The following is a 20,465-nucleotide window of genomic DNA, read 5'->3' on the forward strand; positions in this document are numbered from 1 at the left end:
TTTGGGCACATGGTGGTATTTAAGTATTCTTAAAATATTTTCTATATTTTACTCAGTGCTGGGTCCAGTGCCAGGCACTGGAAATACAAAGATGAATAAGGCCCGGTCTCTGCCTGGTCCAGGGGGAGACAGGTGTGCCAGGAAGATGCTGAGGAACTGGTTAAGCCACAGACCTGAGCCAAGGCAGACCTCAGGCTTCTCAGGGAAGCAGCACTATTTGACCTGTTGGATTAGTGGAAAACTTCTTCCCAACATGGGCATCCGTCACACCGCAGGTAGTCCTGTTTTCCATAGTGAATCCAGGCTGGAGGCCGTGAGGGGCTGGTCACCCCCGAAGCCTGGTCCAGCCCAGGAACATGCCCGTGGACACCCTGTGGGATGGATTGGGACTCCCACCTGCTTTCTGAGGGTCAGTACTGACCCCAGCTCTGTTAGAAGATCTATTTGGACAGCTGAGCCGTCACAGTTTGAGGCTTTTTCTTGTCATTCTAGAGCCTAGGAGGGAATGTGTGGAAACTCCTGCCCATTCCCTGAACCCAGCCCAGCACAGTGTGGGACCCCTGCCCAGAAACTCTGGGCTTGGGAGTCCCAAAGCCCTGGCTGGGGCAGAGGCAGCAAACTTAACATTCCCTGTGGTTGTGTTCCAGCCTCCTGTGCTCTGCATATGTTGTACCTCACATCTAGACTAGAATCCCTTTCTTCCAGATCTAACAATCATCAACTTTTTTTTTTTTTTTTGCTGAGGAAGATTAGCCCTGAGCTAACATCTGTTGCCAGTCTTCCTCTTTTTTTGCTTGAGGAAGATGAGCCCTGAGCTAACATCTGTGCCAGTCTTCCCCTACTTTATATGTGGGATGCCGCCACAGCATGGCTGATGAGTGGTGTAGGTCCATGCCCGGGATCTGAACCTGCGAACCCGGGCCGCCGAAGCAGAGTGCGCCGAACTTAACCACTAGGCCACGGGGCCAGCCACATCATCAACATTTATCCTGTCTTTCAAGGCTCAGCTCAGCCACATCTTCTGGGCAGTATTCCCTGACTCCTCTGAGCAAACAGCCTCCAGACTCTTTTGTCCCCTGTTCCCCTGGGGACAGCACTGTGTCAATGCAGAGAGGTCAAGAGCCTGTTGACTCAAGTTGATGCACAGTGAAAGTGCAGGGTGCAGAGCAGGGCTGGGAGGGCCAGCTGGGGCCTGATTACGATGGGCTGAGATGCCAGTGGCTGAGTCTCCCTGCAGAGGGGAGTTAGTGAGAGTCCATGACAAAGCGAGAGGCCTGGTAAAGCTGGCAGTTGAAGAGATCTCACTTCCCACGTGAGTGGTGGGGTGGGGTCGAGGAAGGTTGGCAACCTGGAGGCAGGGTGATTAGTTACAGGAGGCAGTTAGAGGAGTTTGAGCAGTTTCCCCAAATGCCAGGCTGTAGAAAAGACAAGTGTATGTCAGATTTACGTGGAGAAGTTTGTGAAAATATAGATTTGGGGCACTTTTCTCAGAGATTCTGTTTCAATGGATCTGGAATAGGGCTAGAATCCGTGCTTTTAGAAGACGCCCCAGGACATTTCGGTGGGCTGGGGGTGGACTATTCAATAATGGTGTTAGGACGACTGGCTGGCTATATTGGAAAGAAATTAAGCTTTTCTCTCTACCTCACTCCTGACACAAAAATAAATGCCAGAGGGAGCCAAGATGGCAATGGAGAGGGAGGAAGGGAAGGATGGAGGGAGTGAGGAATAGAGGCACAGAGGGAGGGAAGGAAAAAAAATCATAAAAGAACTAGAAGAAAATTTGGTGACATTCTTAAAAAACAAATCTTGGACATGAAACCTCAAAGTCGTAATGGGAAAGACTGATGATGCGTTTGACCACATAGAGACTAAGTGTTTCTGTTCAGCAAAGGTAAAGACTAATAATGATAAATAGGGAGAAATATTTGCAGGTCATATTTGGAGGATTAATATCCCCAATATCAGAGTTTATTTAAACCAATAAGAAAAGTATAATTCATTAGAAACATAAATAAAGGATGTGAAAAATAATTCCCTGAATGAAATAATTGGTTAATAAGCTTATGCAAAGTTCTAAGACTCACTAGAGATCAAGAAATACAAATTTAAAAAAATAAGATACCATTGTGGTGGGCAGAATCATGATCCCCCAAGATGTCCACATCCTAATCCCTGGAACCTGTGAACATGTCACCTTTCATGGCAAAGTGACCTGTGCAGATTAAATTAAGGATATGGAGGTGGGGAGATGATCCTGGATTATCCAGGTGGGCCCAACATAATCACAAGAGTCCTTAGAAGCGAGAGAGGGTGGCAGGGCATCAGTGTTGGAGTGATTCAGTGTGAGAAAGATGCAGCTGGCCATTGCTGGCTTTGAAGATGGAAGGAGCCGTGAGCCAAGGAGTGCAGGCAGCCTCTAGAAGTTGGAAAAGGCAAGAAAATGGATTCTCCCCTAGAGCCTCCAGAAAGAAAAATATTCCTATCTTAATGTTAGCTCAGTGAGACCCATTTCAGACTTCTGGCCTCTAGAGCTGTAAGTAACAAATTGTTTTGTTTTAAACCACTGAGTTTGTGGTAATTTGTTACAGCGGCAATAGGAAACTAATACAGCCATTTTGCCTTTCATATTAGTAAATATTAAAGAGATTCGTTATGTACCGGGTAGGAAGGAGCTTAGAGAAACGATCCTCACACACAATTGGTGGGAGTTTAAATTTGTGCTTTTTGGAGATCTATTTGTCAGTACCCATCAAAAGCTTCAATGTACATTCCCTTTGGCCAAATATTTCCCCTTCTAGGAAGTTATCCTGGAAATATACTCACATAATTATGCAGAGGATGTTCTTTGTAGCATTTCTTGGAATACAAGAAGCTGGAAACAACCTTCATATTCATCAATAAAGGACTGGCTGGATTTGAGTACAGCCCCAAATGGAATACTCTGCTGCCCCCAGAAAGAGTGAGGTGAACCTAGATATACATGCATAGGTTTTTAAAAAAAGCAAGTCACAGATTAGGATGTGTGATACGTTTTCCTCATTTATATAAAAAAATCTGGTATACACACACACATCTTTATATAAATGCCTTAGGGCGTCAAGAAGAACATATTAAATTACCTCAGCTGCTCTGAGGCAGAGATGTGGGGACAGTGGGATGCAGCAGACAGTACAATTATACAAGGGTTTAAACATCTTCAAGTATGTCTTAATTTTTTTTTTTTTAATTTTAAAGAAGGAAACAGCTCCCTAGCATTTCTGTACTGTAGCCAGTCTTTGGAACTTCTGGTCTGGACCAAACTACTGGTGTGGACCGAAGCCCATGGATGAGCACAGAGAGATGTAGGAAGCAGAACCAGCCAGACTTGGATATGATGGCGTGGTTGGGGCGAGGGGTTAAAGTCGGGGTGGGGGTCAGCAGGTCAGGACCAGGCCAGCATCTGGACAGTGGGGGCCAGTGTCTAGGAGGCCTGGGCAACAAGTGGCAGCTCTGGAGAGCAGGGATGCATGCTGATCCCCAAGCAGGGGCCGTTTGCTCTGCCTTGAAGCCCCTGGTTGCTGGAGGTCAGCGGCTGTGGGAGACCCTGACTTGAGTGCAGTCTGAATCCTACAGGTGAGTCCAGCATCTGGCTGAGGGACAGGCATGACTTTGGCTGACCTCTGCCGTGTGGGTGGGTGTCAGCAACCATGGCTGCAAATGGCATGGTATCCTTCCCCAGCCCTCCCCCAGAGTAGCCAACAGGACTGTTGGTGGGGGCTGGGCAGGCCTGACCTTGCCAGTCCCCCTCTCCACCAGTCCCACTGGGAGGGTTGCCTTCTACAAAGATCAGCATGTATCCCTGGCTACACACTCACCCTGACCAAGGTCTGATGGGGGTTTGAGGTTTCATTTGCCCTGTAGAATTCTTTCCTGGCTCTAGGTCAATATTACAGCCAGCCTGAGCGAACTAGGAAACTTGGCCAGCATTTCTCACAGTTGGCCACACTTCCACCTGGCCTTAGAACCCTAACTCCAGAATTGTCATAATGGAAGTGACCCTTGAGGTCATTTAGCCCAGCCTCCTCATGTTACAGAAGGGAAAACCCAGGCCCAGGGGGGGAAGTGCCTTACCAAGGGTCACACAGCAGAGCCATGTTAAGGGTTTCCTGCTATAGGGGATTGGGCCCCAGAGCAACCCAAGTGACTCCAGACTCTTCCTTTGCCCTTGCTGGAGGAAACTCCCAGGCCCTGAGAAAGGTGGGAGGGTCCTGAGAGGCAGCACGGTCTGGATGAGGAGCCCAGGTGCTCGGCCCCCTTGCTCTCATGAGGTGCCCTACTCACCATCCTCCCTGTAGCCTGGGTCTGTCACCCGGGAGCTCCCAGAGGGGCTGAGTCAGGGTCAAGCAGTACCATTCATGAGAAATGGCCCCAAACAGAGCGTCGAAGGACTCAGGAATTTTCTTCAGTTTGGTTTGAACCCCTCCTAGCTGGGCAGGTCACGCCTCTGGCCTCAGTTTCGCCCAGAAGCGAGTGAGGGTGATGGGTACAAAGTGCTGTGAGTTTGAGGACAGGGTTGTGCCTGTACGTCTCATCCATTCAGCCCTGATGGAGGCCAGAGTTCAGGACCCTGCCAAGGGCAGCTCTGCCTTGGGCCTCACTGACCTGTCATTATTTCACAGGAACCCAGCAACCAAGAAGCACAGTGAGGCTCCAAAATCTCCAGCCTCAGTAGGAGAACCATCTAGTGTGGCTTCCGTGGAGGCAGGGGGCAGGACCAGCTGACCTGGGAGAGCCAAGTGCCGAGATTGCAATGGTGTTAATTCATGAGTGTCTTTAGTTCTAGCTTGAGCCCTGGGTTGGTATGAAGCATGCAATCTGAAAAGTGTCCCAGAAAGGCAGATCCATCAGACCTGTCCCCAGCTGATCCTGTCCCCACTGCTGGGACTACGTGGCTCTGCCCAGTTTGGGAACCAAGGCAGCCCTTGTCTGGGGGAATTAAGAAAACCTATACCAAGAGCTGGGTGGTTCGGCCTCCTGCTGCCTTCTTGGGAGGCCCTGCTTTGACTTCCAGATTCAACGTCTGCTCTCATTTCTTGAGCACCTGTTGTGTTCCGGGTACTTTCCACACGTGACAACCACAGGCAGTACTCACAACCTTCTGCAGCCTAAAAGCAGCAGAGCCAGGATTGGAATCCAGGCCGGGGCTGTTTCTACAAGGCCATGGCAGCCCCTCAAACAGAAAGACTTTCCCCAATCACAATGACGGCCATTATTTCTTGAATGCGTACTATATGCCAGGTACCATGCTAAGCACTTTATATGAATTCACTCAGTTTAAACCACACTTGGTACTTTCATTGTCCCCATTTTACAGGTTCAGAGACTGGGGCTTGGTGAGTTTCCAAGAATTTCCAGTTAGGAGGTGGAGGAGCCGGAATTCAAACACAAGCTGTCTTGAGTCCCGAAGCTGCCTTGGGAATCGCTGTGCTGTGTTGCTGCGAGTGTGGGATTGGTGACGGGGCACTTGCCACATGGCAGGTGCTCATCTTGTCCTTCGGGCCTAAACCCCAGTCTGTGTTGCTGCCTCCCCTTGTACCCCAGGATCGCCAGGCCTGGGCTCTGTCAAGCTCTTTTTAGACTCCCTGGGGTCGACATTGCACACAATTGCCTGTGTGACTTAGTGTGTTTGACTCTCCAAAGGGACCAAGTAGCTGTGGCTGAAGACAGGGTAGAAGGTGTATTTCTCTCTTGGGAGCAGGTGGCTTTGCTTTATACCGCCGTCCAGTCTTCTCGTCCTACCATCTCTGGGGTCATGTGGTCAGAGTTGGCTCACCACCACCATTGCCTCTGGGTTCCTTCCTGAGACATGCGGATGTGCTGGGCAGGCGCTTTTCTTTCGGGCTCTGACCTGCAACCTGCATTCATTATGTTGGCCAGAACTAGCTGCAAAGGAGGCTGGTAAATACAGTGTAGCTGGGTGACCATAGAGCCTGCTGAAGCTCAGGGGCTTCTATTGCTAAAAGAAGGGGGAGCGGCTGGTGGGAGACATTTTCGGTCTTGGCTTCATTCGCTGTTCCCAGCCAGAGCCCCACGCTTGGCCTTGGCTGCTCTCTTTGTCCAGACTTCCTTCTGTGGCTCTCTCACGACCTCTCCCCATTAGTCTCCAGACCCACATCCTCACCTCTAGCCTCTCACCACCATCTGAGCCCACAGCCAATTTTACTTTTCTTTGCAGGTGAAGAATTCTGCCCCATCTTGCGCACACACACACACACACACACACACACACACAGTGTCACACTCAAAGATTCTTAGAAGGGGCACTGGTTGGCTGTTGGGTTGTTAAATGAAAATACTTATTGCTAGCCTCCTGTCCAGCCTGGGGCCTTCTGTGCTGGGTTTCAGCTTTTGAAGTGAGGAAGAAGGCTTACTCTCCTGGTGTTTTTAAGATCAGTATGTTTTATTACTATCAGAAAAATTTTGACCAGATTTTAGCATATTGGGGTCCATGCATGCACGTGTGTGAAACTAAATTAGAAGCAAAGAACTTTATCAAGCCTCACTAGTCCGGGGTCAGATTGATCTAATATACCCCTGGGCACCAGGCCCTTGTCCCTATCTTGCTCAGTCTTATCAACTCAGCTGGTGACCCAAGCTCCCTAGTCTAGAGCCCAAGGCAGAATCAAGCTGGCTTCCTGCCAAGACTGGTGGAATTGTCCACCTGATGGAGCCCACCTCCCATCTCCCTCTGGTAAAGCCCTCTGGGTTGTCCACTCTGGGCTACGGCCATGTTGTCCCAATGCCTTGCGTATAGAAGGTGCTTTCCAGTTTGGTTTTGGGGCTTCGGGCCACCTTGCCTTGGTCCTGTTGTCTCCTCCATCACTTCTCACTCCCCTGAGCCTTCATGGCTCCAGCCCCGGCACACTGCTTTCTTCCCTGTTGGGCTGTCCTAACAGCTAGACCAATGGAAGCTTCCAGAAGTAGGAGCTGAGTTGTCTGATATGTTAACTAACTGGCTGTTGAAGCTCAGGCTCTCCTTGTGGTTCTAAGCTGGTTTCTAAGCCAGAGACCTCTGAGGGCTGTGGCCTCAGTGGCAGACAACATGGACCCATGGCCATTCTGCCACCATCAGCAGAGGACATCCATCTTCCCTCTGGCCTGAGGCTCGGGACCGTGTTGGCCCAGCTCCTGGGCCCTGTCAGGGAAACCCTCTACCTCTGACCTCATGTCACTGGTGACTTTTACAGGTGCCCTCACCAATTCTCTGGAAAAGCAGCTTTTTTCTCTGTTACTTCACGTTTATATTAAAATTTTACACATACTCTCAGAAGCACAGAAGATAGAAAAGGGCCATTTTCTTAGTATCACTTGGTCACGGTGATTAGAAATGGTCCTTCTGAAGGAGTTAAAGAGTTAAGTGAAGAAGTGTTTACACTGCTCTGAATTGTAATTCACTTCAAGGTGGAGGCCTTCTTCTCGTAGGTTAACCCCATGTCTGCACCCACGGTCCCGGCTGCCCCCGCACACCGCCCCTTGTAGTGAGGACCTCAGACCTGCGGTGAGGTGTGGAGCAGGGCAGCAGAGAGCAGTGTGGCCCTGGGCTAGCCACGGTCTGCCGTGGCTCAGGTGCTGTTGGTGCAGAACGGAGGGTGGGCTTCCGGCCCCAGGCCTCACTGACTCCATGATCCGGGCAGCCGATGGCGCTGACGTGTCCTGGCTGCTTCTCCCTCAGGGGATGCAGGGAGGAGGGCCCTCCCCAATGGGCACCCGGCCAGCTCACAGGTGTAGGGGGTGCTGGCCCAGTGAGTCCCTGGTGACGCAAAAGGAAGCCGACGCCCTCCCGCCCAGCCTGGGGGCTACCCAACCCCAGCCGCTGGGGGCTTCCCCACCTGCCCCTGGGCAACCTGTGGCTCAGTCAAGGGAGAACCGCAGGACTTGACAATGTAGAGTCCTCCTTGGCCAGCTGACCCCCACTCAGACTGACAATTCACCACCCCGTCGTGCCGCAGGGTCCCATCCATCCGTTGGAAGAAGAACGGCTTACCACTAGCCAGTACTTTGGTGTTGCTTTGAGATCCTTGCAGGACAGGGTCAGGGGAAATAGTAAGTACAGTCAGCCCTTAGTCCATGCTTTATTACCACAGGGCCTCTGCCCACAGATGCAGCCCAGCCCAGGAGGCCCAGACCAGCTGGGGAACAAGTCTCTGTCTCCACTGCAGGTGGCGTCTGCCTTGTGTGACTTTTCAGTGACTCTCACTTCTGCCCACCTCAGCTTGGATAAGTGAGGCCTGGGGTAGTGCCACCAGGACGGACTCCCTAGCCTTAGCCAGGCTTCCCCTTTCTCCTGGCCGGCAGCCGCAGAGAGGTCAGGACATTAGTTGAAAGGCCGCCTTTGCTGTTAAGCCTCTAGACACCCACTGATGCCCCTCCCTGGAGGTATAGCCGTGTCCCTGGGCCAAGCCAGGGTGTCCACAGGGCAGGGAGCATAGCCTGCAATGCCCACTCTGCCACAGAAGTCACAGAGGGCATTGATCCATCGCGGTGGGGGTGAGCCCTGACCAGGGGTCGGGAGGCACAGAACAGTCTAGCTCTGCCACCATCACTGTGTAATTTTAGGGAAATCATATCATCCTTCTAGGCCTCAGTCTCCTCATTCATCAAGTGAGAGGACTGGACTAGACAACCAATCTCTAAGAATCCATTAGGAGACCATGGTGTAGTTTCAGTCCTCATAGCGAAAATCAAAAGTTTATGCCAGACACCCAGAGACAGCACCTGTGCCAGGTTTGGGTCACAAGGTGTATATTGGTTGTAAGGGAAGCCACTTGTCCCAATTTGCCTGGGACAGCCCTGGTTTCTTCCTGTTGCTCCTCTGTAATTATCGGTAGTGCCTCTCTCACTCTCAAAAGTGCCGCAATTTGGATGATATCTTACATGGTCACCCTGTTGACGGTAATATGATGAAATGAGAGTCTCCTGCCTTCCTCACATTCACACTGCTTTGGCGGGGTGCCTTCTCTGCCTAAGTCAAAGGAAGCCTTTAACTGCTCAAAGAATAACCTTTTCTGAGTTGTGGCCTTCCATTGACAAAAATCCACCACTGCATTTGCTGAAGGGATGTCATCTGAAGATATAGGTGATCTCATGTATCATTCGCTGCCCCTGTCTGAAGTACCACATGAAAAAGTTCTTTTCAAGCAACTCTTTGCTTCCTGTAAGGAACTTAGATATTTCTTCCTCTCTGGCTATAAGACTCTATAATGGAACATCTCTCTCTCTCTTGCTCTCTCTTTTTTCTCCTTGGCTGCCAGGAAGCTCAGATATATGTGTATAGCTGAACTATAGAAATACTGTAAGCCCTTATACTCGTGTTCTTTCCATCCCACCAATCCTGACTTCCTGCCTTATTTACATTTTCCTTTGTTCTGATTTGTTGTTCTTATTTAGTTTTCTTATATTTATTTATAGTTTGTCATTCTTTTATAAATATTTATAAAATTTTCTTATGGTTACCTCAAATTCTTTGTAGAACTGACATGGAAAGGAAACACAAAAGTAGTGAACTTATAGGATGTAATTTTTAGCCCCCTCCATGGCACGTCACTATGTCCAAGGTCCTGCCATTTGAGACAAATTATGAGTTCAGACTTGCTAGCTTTCTGAGCACCCTATGACAGTGGAAGGAGCGCCCTCTTCACGTCTGCATCAGTGAGCACCTGGTGAGAGCAGAGTGAGAGCGAGGGCGTGCAGGGGACCTGAGGTCAGGGTGCCAGCGGCAGGGCAGGCTTAAAGGAGAGGCAGGAAGGCCACGGAGACAGGGGTCACTCGCCCATGCTCTCACCCGGGGGATGGACACCTGCGAAGCGGCCGGGGAATGAGCTCCGGCCACAGGGAGCCTGGGGTCAGGTGCTGGCCCTGCCACCCAGCAACATGGGGCCCTAGCAGGCCACCTTCCCTCCGTGGGCCTGTGTCTTCCACTGGAAGGTAGGGTGGCTGGCTGAGAGGAAGTCCACAGTGACTTCCAGCTTTGAAATTCTGACTGTGCTCCTGGGGAGAGTGGCCCTGAGATGCCCTCGGAGCCCAGGAAGCCTAGACGGCCCCACTTTCGGCTGGCCCTTAGAGGACGCGCACACTCGGGGCTCCACTCAGACCCACTTTGCCTCTCAGCTTGACAGGAGCCCCATTCTGAACCACTTCCAGGGTATCTCTGGGGCACTGACTGGACAAGGAGAGGCTACAAAGCTGGAAACACCTGCCAAAATGATCCTCCGAGCCACGGCTGTGTCAGCCTTGAGCTCCCACAGGCTGCTGCAGTGGCTTTAGCTTCACCGTGAAACATGGGCTCGGGAGGTGGGTTAGCAAGGGAGTGAAAGCCGTGAATGATGCCCCTCACGGACCTTCAGAACCCCGGGCCAGAGGAAGTGATACTAACCTGACAATAGTCCACCCCTTGGAAAGCTCATCCCTGAATAACCCACCAGCACCTCCTCCTGCACCAGCCTCAGCACTGGTCAGCCTTCGTCCAGCGGCATCCGCGTCCGTTGTCGTGTTGGACCCCACTGCAGCCCTGAGGCGCGGTTGAGGCAGGAATTGCTGTTATCACATTTTATAGATTAGGCAGCTGAGCTTCAGGGAGCTGAAACCCGCTCGGAGTCTCCTGCACAGGCCCCCTCTCCCTAACTGCCCTGCTCTCTGCTCCCAATGCCCCACACAGCCGCAGTCCTCAGAAGCACGGCTGGCATTCGAGTCACCCGCAGCACTGTTGAGTGCGAGTGAGGGCGGGCTGGGCAGCACTCGGGAGCACGGAGCGGGGTCTGTGGGTCCCGGCTGAGTCCCCACGGTTACCCTTTTAGAGGTCTCCTCAGTCTCACTGTCTGACTGCTCAGGCTGTGGACAAGTCACAGTAACTCTCTCTTCTCTTTTGTGTGTGTATTTCTGTGTGTGTGCTTTGTCAAGTAGAAGAGCGTGAATTCCCCTCCACGGCCGTCAGTCTCCAGCACGGGGCTAAAGGGCAGAAGAGGCCAACAGAGCCGTCTGTGGCGTCCAGCGTGGCTTCTCTCTTGCCGGGACCAGGGATGACCGGGCCATGCACCCAGACGTCTCCAGCCTTCAGCAGTTCACAGAGCACAAAGGAGACTCGTAGGGGGCCACTTGCCACTGCCAACTGAAACAATACGATGGCAACCTTGACGTCCTTCATGACATTTCTGCAACAGACATTCAGGCAGAAAGTGCTGGCGCGTTTTCTGTCTGCCAAGTAGAGGGCCATGCCTCACCGACGTGAATGGTTTGGGCCCTGATGACCTGCTCCGAGTCCACTCACAGCCAGCAACACTTGCAAAAAAACTCCCAAAGCCGTCCTTGGTTGGGCTTCCTCAGCTCTTGACCAATGTGGCCAAAACCAGATGCCTCCTTGGGACACTTGGATTCTTCGTAAATGCAGCCTGCCCTGACCCTCCCTGAATAGCATCTGAAGTCTCCCTGGAGGTCATGGATCCTGAACAAAGTGTCAAGAGCACCAAGAAGGCTGAGGGAAGTCCCCGGAAGCGGCTGACCAAAGGAGAGGCCGTCCAGACCAGTGTTTCATCCAGCGCCTCGTACCCAGGCAGCAGCACAGCCACCACCCAAGAGGGCCCCCTCCAAGAGCTCCTCGCCCCGCAGCCCTTCCTGGGCCCCTCATCAGTTCTTAGGGAAGGCTCTCAGGAGAAAACGGGCCAGCTGCAGAAGCCCCCCAAGAGGTCCTCCATGGAAGCCTCTGTCCACATTGCGCAGCTCCCACAGCGCCCTCTGACGCCAGCATTCATGTCACCTGGCAAACCTGAGCATCTCCTGGAGGGCTCCACGTGGCAGCTGGTTGACTCCATGAGACCCGGACCCTCAGGCTCCTTCGTGACCCCTGGGCTCCATCCTCAGAGCCAGCTCCTCCCTTCCCACGCTTCCATCGTTCCCCCCGAGGACCTGCCTGGCATTCCCAAAGTCTACGTGCCCCATCCCTCCCAGGTGTCCTTGAAGCCTGCAGAAGAGGCACACAGGAAGGAGAGGAAGCCGCAAAAGCCGGGCAAATACATCTGCCAGTACTGCAGCCGGCCCTGTGCCAAGCCCAGCGTGCTCCAGAAGCACATCCGCTCGCACACGGGTGAGAGGCCTTACCCCTGCGGCCCTTGTGGCTTCTCCTTCAAGACCAAGAGTAACCTCTACAAGCACAGGAAGTCCCATGCCCACCGCATCAAAGCTGGCCTGGCCTCGGGAATGGGCAGCGAGACGTACTCCCCGGGGCTGGAGATGGAGAGGATCCCAGGGGAGGAGTTTGAGGAGCACACTGAGGGAGAGAGCACAGATTCAGAAGAGGAGACAGGCACCACATCCACTCACCCTGCAGAGCTCTCCCCTAGACCTAAGCAGCCCCTCCTGTCCAGCAGTTTGTACAGCTCTGGGAGCCAGGGTTCCAGCCACGAGCGCTGTTCCTTGTCCCAGTCCAGCTCAGCCCAGTCACTCGAGGACCCCACTCAATTCGCGGAGCCCACATCTGAACTCCCCCTGAGCCATAAACACGAAGACACCCACACGATAAAGCAGAAGCTGGCTCTTCGCTTAAGCGAGAGGAAAAAGGTCATCGACGAGCAGGCGTTTCTGAGCCCAGGCAGCAAAGGGAGCACGGAATCTGGGTATTTCTCCCGCTCCGAGAGCGCCGAGCAGCAGGCCAGTCCCCCCAACACCAACGCCAGATCCTATGCTGAGATCATCTTCGGCAAGTGCGGGAGGATTGGGCAGCGGACCACCATGCTGACGGCCCCCTCCACCCAGCCCCTCCTGCCCCTGTCAACCGAAGACAAGCCCAGCCTGGTGCCCTTGTCTGTGCCCCGGACGCAGGTGATTGAGCACATCACCAAGCTCATCACCATCAACGAGGCAGTGGTGGACACCAGTGAGATAGACAGCGTGAAGCCCAGGAGGAGCTCGCTGACGCGGCGCAGCAGTGTGGAGTCCCCCAAGTCCAGCCTCTACCGGGAGCCTCTGGCGTTCCACGGTGAGAAAACGAAGCCTGAACCGTCACTGCTGAGCCTCCAGCACCCGCCCAGCTCCGCCCCGCCTGTGCCTCTGCTGAGAAGCCACTCAATGCCTTCGGCCGCCTGCAGCCTCGGCACGCCCCACCACCCCTTCCGAGGCAGCTACTCCTTTGACGACCACATCGCTGACCCTGAAGCCCTGAGCCGCAGCAGTCAAGTGTTTACCTCCCACCCCCGGATGCTCAAGCGCCAGCCGGCCATCGAACTTCCCTTGGGAGGGGAGTATAGCGCCGAGGAGGCGGGGCCGAGTAGCAAAGACACAGCCGCCAAACCCGCAGATGAACCGGAACCCAAGGAAAGTGAACTCACCAAAAAGACCAAGAAGGGTTTGAAAACGAAAGGGGCGATCTATGAATGTAACATATGTGGTGCTCGGTACAAGAAAAGGGACAACTATGAAGCCCATAAAAAGTACTACTGCTCAGAGCTTCAGATCGCAAAGCCCGTCTCTGCGGGCGCCCACGCGCCTCCAGGAGCTGAGAAGAGCCAGGCTGAGCATGAGCCCTGGTCCCACGTGATGCATTACAAGCTGGGAGCCACGCTGGAGCTCACTCCACTGAGGAAGAGGAGGAAAGAGAAGAGCCTCGGGGACGAGGAGGAGCCACCTGCCTTGGAGTCAACAAAAAGTCAGTTTGGCAGCCCTGGGCCATCAGATGCTGCTTGGAACCTTCCCCTGGAGTCCACCAAGTCACCAGCAGAACCAAGTAAGTCAGCGCCCTCCCTGGAGGGACCCATGGGCTTCCAGCCGAGGACTCCCAAGCCAGGGTCCAGTTCAGAGTCAGGGAAGGAGAGGAGAACAACGTCCAAAGAAATTTCTGTCATCCAGCACACCAGCTCCTTCGAGAAGTCCGACCCCCTGGAGCAGCCCAGCGGCTTGGAAGGGGAAGACAAGTCTCCTGTGCCATTCCCATCGCCCCCACCCGCCCCTCATGGACGCCCAGCGCACTCCCTGCAGCCCCGGTTGGTCCGCCAGCCCAACATTCAGGTCCCCGAGATCCTGGTGACTGAGGAGCCCGACCGGCTGGATACAGAGCCTGAGCCGACCCCTAAGGACCCGGAGAAGACGGAGGAGTTCCAGTGGCCCCAGCGCAGCCAGACGCTCGCCCAGCTCCCGGCAGAGAAGCTGCCACCCAAGAAGAAGAGACTGCGCCTGGCGGAGATGGCACAGTCATCGGGGGAGTCCAGCTTCGAGTCCTCCCTGCCGCTGTCTCGCAGCCCAAGCCAGGAGAGCAGTGTCTCTCTGAGCGGGTCCAGCCGCTCCGCCTCCTTCGAGAGGGATGACCATGGCAAAGCTGAGGCCCCAGGGCCCTCATCCGACATGCGCTCCAAACCCTTGGGCACCCACATGCTGACTGTCCCCAGCCACCACCCACATGCCCGAGAGATGCGCAGGTCAGCCTCGGAACAGAGCCCTAACGTTTCCCATTCTGCACATATGACCGAGACACGCAGCAAATCGTTCGACTACGGCAGCTTGTCCTTGACAGGCCCTTCTGTGCCGGCCCCAGCGGCCCCAGCAGCCCCGCCAGAGAGAAGAAAATGCTTTTTGGTGAGACAGGTCTCTTTGAGCAGGCCTCCAGAAACGGAGCCAGAGGCCACCCCCAAGGGAAGACAGGAGAACGAGGACCCAAAGCCTTCATCCTGCAAACCTCCGGCCAAAAGCTCATTGCCCCAGATTTCCTCAGCGGCCACCTCGCCCAGCCGGCACCCAGGAGACAAGAGCCAGGTGCAGGACAGACCTCCACTGGGGTCCACTCCACCCTATACAGAAGCACTGCAGGTGTTCCACCACCCCACTGCCCAGCTTGCCCTGCATGAGAAACCATACCTGCCCCCACCAGTCTCCCTTTTCTCCTTCCAGCACCTCCTGCAGCGTGAGCCAGGACAGTCTTCAGAATTCTTCTCCACCCAGGCCATGTCCAGCCTCCTCTCTCCACCGTACTCCATGCCCCCGCTTCCTCCTGCCTTATTTCAAGCCCCGCCACTTCCTCTCCAACCTGCTGTTTTGCACCCAGGCCAACTCCACCTCCCCCAGCTCCTGCCGCACCCAGCTGACATTCCCTTCCGCCAGGCCCCTGCATTTCTCCCCATGCCATACCCGGCCACCTCAGCACTCTCTTCTGGGTTTTTCCTGCCTCTGCAATCCCAGTTCACCCTTCAGCTCCCTGGCAATGTGGAAAGCCATCTGCCCCAGATCAAAACCAGCCTGGCCCCGCTGGCAACAGGAACCACTGGCCTCTCCCCCAGCACAGAGAACAGCAGTGACATCCAGCTGCCCCCTGTGGCTCCCCTGGCCAGCTCCTCGGCACCTGTGTCAGCCCCTCCGCTGGCTCTGCCTGCCTGTCCAGACACCATGGTGTCCCTGGTTGTGCCCGTCCGCATTCAGACTAATATGCCATCCTACGGGAGCGCCATGTACACCACCCTCTCCCAGAGCCTGGTCACTCAGTCCCAAGGCAGCTCAGCAACTGTAGCTCTTCCCGAGCTTGAGGACCCCACATGCAAAGAGACGACTGTGTGTGGGGCAGGCGTGCCTGAGGTCAGGCCCAGCACAGCTGCGGTAAGTGGAGAGCAGAGCAGAGGTTTCCAGACTCTGCATCTGAGAGTGCCTGTGGCATTACCCGGAAGAAAAGGAACTTCCCTGTTATCAGAGAGTGTCTTGAGCCTGGAGGGGAGTTCATCAACAGTAGGGGGAAGCAAACGTGTCCTTTCACCAGCTGGCAGCCTTGAACTTACCATGGAAACCCAGCAGCAAAAAAGGGTGAAGGAAGAGGAGGCTTCCAAGGCAGATGAAAAACTAGAGCTGGTAAAACCGTGCAGCATGGTGCTCACCAGCACCGAGGACAGCAACAGGCCGGAAAAGGCCCACTTGGGCAGCCAGGGCCAGGGCAGGAGGGAACTAGAAACGCTGTCCAGCGTGTCCTCAGATCCCTCTGACCCCAAGGAAATTCCTCCCCTTCCTCGCCCCTCGTTACCCCATGTGACAGCCCCAGGCTCAGAGGCTTTGAAGGAGTATGCCCAGCCGTCTGGTAAACCTCACCGAAGAGGGTTGCCTGCACTGAGTGTAAAGAAAGAAAATTCCAAGGAACAACCCGACCTTCCTCCACTGGCCCCTCCCAGCTCGCTGCCTCTGTCAGAAGTGTCTCCCAGACCAGCCCAGTCGCAAGAAGGTACGGACTCAAAGAAGGTACTGCAGTTCCCCAGCCTCCACACGACCACTAATGTCAGTTGGTGCTATTTAAACTACATTAAGCCAAATCACATCCAGCATGCAGATAGGAGGTCCTCTGTTTACGCTGGTTGGTGCATAAGTTTGTACAACCCCAACCTTCCAGGGGTTTCCACTAAAGCTGCTTTGTCCCTCCTGAGGTCTAAGCAGAAGGTGAGCAAAGAGACATACACCATGGCCACAGCTCTGCATCCTGAGACAGGAAGGCTTGTGCCATCCAGCTCCCGCAAGCCCCGCATGACAGAGGTAAGTTCAGCCTTGTTTTTCTTCTCCCTGCTGATTTTAAAAACCTTTGCTGAGCTTTTAAAGCCGCACTTTCCTCAGGTTCTATGTGCAAAACTAGAGCAGATGAGTGGGAAGATTTCCTCTCTGTCGGCTGTGACTGGTCACCTTACTGAGAAGCACGTTGAATGGGTTTCTTGTCAGTGTGTCCACACGTCATTGGACTAGATACATTTCAATAAAGTGAACTTGAAAGTGAGGCTGCTTTCCCATTAGCTTCTATTGTAAGATCAAAGACACAGTCTCAACCAGGAAAAAACCAATTTCCCAAAAGACTGACTTGGGAAACTTGGCTGATGGGAAAGCCTGCAGCAATTTTAGAACTTTATGCCACTGCATCATATGTTTCTCCCTTGTCCTGTTAGTCTTTTCTTGCTTTTATTATTCTCTACATCTGCTGTTTCCGTTCTCTGGTACCACTTGAAATCTTACATTTCCAGAGATTCTAGAATTTAACACAAACTACTCCTGAAATATTCCTTCCTTCTTTTCTGTCAGTAGCGTAGCAAACAGAGCCTGGCTGCAGTAACCCTCTTTGCCAGTAGGTGACAGTATCACTCACAGCTCGACCCTTCTGTGCTGTGGAGTAGCACCCGGCCCTGAAGAAGGACTCCTATTTACCCTCCATTGCCTCTGACCTGAGGCTGCTTCAGGAGCCATAAAATGAACTGATCCCTGCAAGTTCAGGGAGTTTGAAATTTGATAATTCCAAGTTTGCTTCAGACAAATGACACCTCCATACCCTGACCAGGCCAGCCTAAGGGTCCAGGCCGTGATGTGGTCTGCTGACATGGCATTTGTCGAATAGCAGTTCTCTTGTTGATGGAGCAGCCTCACTGTACCAGGCACTGTGCTGGGTCCTCGAGTCCAGTCAATGCTCCTCTCTACCTGGGAGGCGGCAGTACCATCTCCATTGTATAGAAGAGGGAACTGAGGGTCAGAGGGTGAGAGAGGTCAAGGCCATTTGGCAAATATTTGGCCAACTGAGAGTTTGAACGCAGACCTATCTGACTCCAGAGAGTCTGTTTCTTTTTTCAATTATTTGAGGAAAAGAAACCTTAAAAGTTGATGGCAAATTTAAAGATATTCATTAGTGTGTCTTCAGACCTGCTCCTTTGACCAAATCAAGCATAAATCCCCTAAACTAAATTCATATTGTAGAAGAATGAACAGAAGTGTGTTCTGTAACTTCTCCTATACTCATATCCTCCTCTTTAATCACTGAGTGAATCTTGTGCATTGAATTCGTCCTTAGCTCAGCTGGATATTCTTCACAGAACTGTTTCCCAAATTTATTCTTTAAATGTCCTCATCCGTCTGCAGACATTCCTAAACGAGATTTCCACTTTGGCCATAAACATCATGACTGATTTGCTCTCCAGTGTCTCTTACTGGCCATGGCTACTCCCAAGATGCTGTCGTAATTACCTTCATCCTTATAACTCCTTGTGCACCTACTGTGTGCCAGGTACTGTGCTAAACTTTACTTTTATCCTCACAACCACCTTGAAATACAGGGTACTATATTGCTGTTTTATGGATGAAGAGACCAAAGCACAGAGAAGTTAGGTAACTTGCCCAAGGCTGCACAGTAAATGGCAGAGCCTGGATTCAAAACTGCTTCTCACTCAGAGCCCATTTGGATGATGTGGACTGCCTTCCTCTTTTAATACTGAACACTAAAAGGTCATTTAGGAAAAAGGAAGAGTTAATTTGGCTTAATTGGGTTTAGCAATTATTTGTTTAAAATGCTGTTTTCCTAAAATGAGCTGAAATCTGCAAACTTTTTCTTGGAATATTCCATTTGATTCACTGGCATGTTTTCTACCAGAAGTGCACCAGTCTGGTGCATTAATGTAGCTGCATGGTCCACTGCTTGATGCCTTGCTACAATTACATCTGTCTCTGGTCTCTGCATATCTCCAGTGATGGAGAGCTCACCACCTCTTGGTACAGCCCAACCCATGTTTGGACAGAGCTTTAAGAAAATTCTTTTTTATACTGTGCTGACATTTGTCATCCTATAGCTTTCATTCTCTTTAAAGCTCTTCCTAACCATCTTCATGCAAGTCTAGGCCACCCCATCAGGTTTGAGTTTGGTCACAGATATTTTTTGCCATGCGTAAGCCATGGAGAAACCCAAGCTATACAGGAATTCACTTTGCAGCCACGTTCTGTTCCCTGGGTTTCTCCTTCCTTTTTTCTCCTGGTGGATCATTTTGACAACCACATGCACTATTGCAGAGAGATTAAGAATGAGGACTCCAGTGCCAGGGGGTCCAGATTTGAATCCCTCTACATCACTAGCTGTGTGACCTTGGGCCAGTAACTTAACCTCTTTGTGCTTTGGTTTCCTCATTTGTAAAATAGAAATAATAATAACACTTAGCTCATAGGACTGTGGAGATGCGTAAATGAGTTACAGTATCAAAGTGTGTTTAGAACAGTGCTTGGCACATTGGCACTCAATGACTGTTTTTACCTATAGTTATTCATACTATTGTCATTAAAAGTCAAAGTGGATCCCTGGTCCGCCTGCTCAGTTCCAGCAGTGTTTCCTGGTGGAGTGGCTCATTGCCACCAAAACCAGCCTCCTCCAGCTTGGCCCAGACGTCACAGCTGGTTGTGACAGAGAAGTCATGCATCAGCCTGGGCGAGGCCCCGTGGTCACTCCACAGATGGCCCAGATGGCAGGCCAAGATGGGAGTGAAAACAGCATGCTCTGGAAATCCATGCGTATTGCTCAAAATCAGCTGCCTTCTGCAAAGCAGTGGTCCATACCCACACTTGGTTTTCACTCCGCATCTCCAATTCTGAAGAGATCGTTTGGAGGTCACTAAGCCATAGAAGTTGGTCCTGGAAAGAATCTTCAAGATGGTCTAAATCCTCTCAGACTCTGAGGACCAGAGAGGTGAAGTAATCCGCCAAAGCGTGGCTCAGTATGCAGTGGCCTATGTGTTGCTAGAACTCAGATTCCTTGATTCCCAACTGGCTACCTTTCTGCTCAGCCCCAATCTGTTCTGGTAGCAGGCAGGTGTGGTGGCTTGCACAGGGGACTCAGTTCTTAGATTGTCCCAGCACCAGGAGACACAGTTGTTTGTCCTGCTGGCAGTAAACAGTGCAGTTTCTCATGACCGTAATGACACTGACATGAAGTAGGATGAGAATCTCATTCCCAACACTGCTGGCCCTGGCCCCCAGCTGCTCCCTGTTCAAGGGTGTGCTCACCCCCTGCTGCCCTCAGGGGGTGTAGAGGACATGTTCTCCTCATTGAGCCAGAGCGCACCACGGAAGCCCATCGCTCTGTGAACAGAATGGTTCCCTTAGAGCCTGCACCCACCCCGCAGGGGCATGCGCATCAGTGGGCTGGCACAGCCTCTCTGTGCCTAGCTCTGGGGGACTCTAGGTCAGGACCTCAGGAGACCTGCCCTCTGCTCCCAGCAATGCCCTTCTTGACCTGCTGGAGGACCTTGACTCCCTGATCTGTAACAGAGAATTGGACAAGTTCATCTCCAAAGGTGGAGTCCTCATTTATTTGTTCAGCATTCCTTAGGTGCCCTCTCTGAGGCAGGCCCTGTTTTGGGTGCTGGTGTGACCGAGGATACCCAGATAAGGACCTGTCCCCAGAAGCTCCTAGACTAGTGTGAAAGAAGCAGCAGACACAGCTCTCGTATGAGGGCCTGGTCTTCCAGTGAGAAAGACCTGGTCAGAGTCCCAGTTTGACACCCTATGACTTCGTGGCCTTGAATAAGAGACTTCATCTCTCTGGGGATCAGTTTCCTTCTTTCTGTGAAATGGGGCTAATAGCACCTCTTCACGGGGTACAGTGAAGATTAAGTGAGCCATGATTAAGTATACGTGTGCAATGCCATCGAGGGCAGCATTCCCTTATTACCATTTAACCG

At 52.6% G+C, this 20,465-nt stretch overlaps 1 protein-coding gene across 1 annotated transcript in view; it reads left to right on the plus strand.

Annotated features, from left to right (window-relative positions):
• Window positions 1-20,465, plus strand: part of HIVEP3 (HIVEP zinc finger 3) — a 492,690-nt gene that overhangs the window by 412,034 nt on the left and 60,191 nt on the right. The window contains exon 5 of the mRNA XM_014797371.2: window positions 10,942-16,524. Within this exon, the coding sequence (XP_014652857.2) occupies window positions 11,473-16,524 (5,052 nt within the window). The 5' untranslated portion in view covers window positions 10,942-11,472. The remainder of the gene's footprint in view (window positions 1-10,941; window positions 16,525-20,465) is intronic.

This window comes from Ceratotherium simum, chromosome 22, assembly GCF_057802395.1.
Source record: "Ceratotherium simum simum isolate JZ-2026a chromosome 22, ASM5780239v1, whole genome shotgun sequence".
NCBI classification, from domain to species: Eukaryota; Metazoa; Chordata; class Mammalia; order Perissodactyla; family Rhinocerotidae; genus Ceratotherium; species Ceratotherium simum.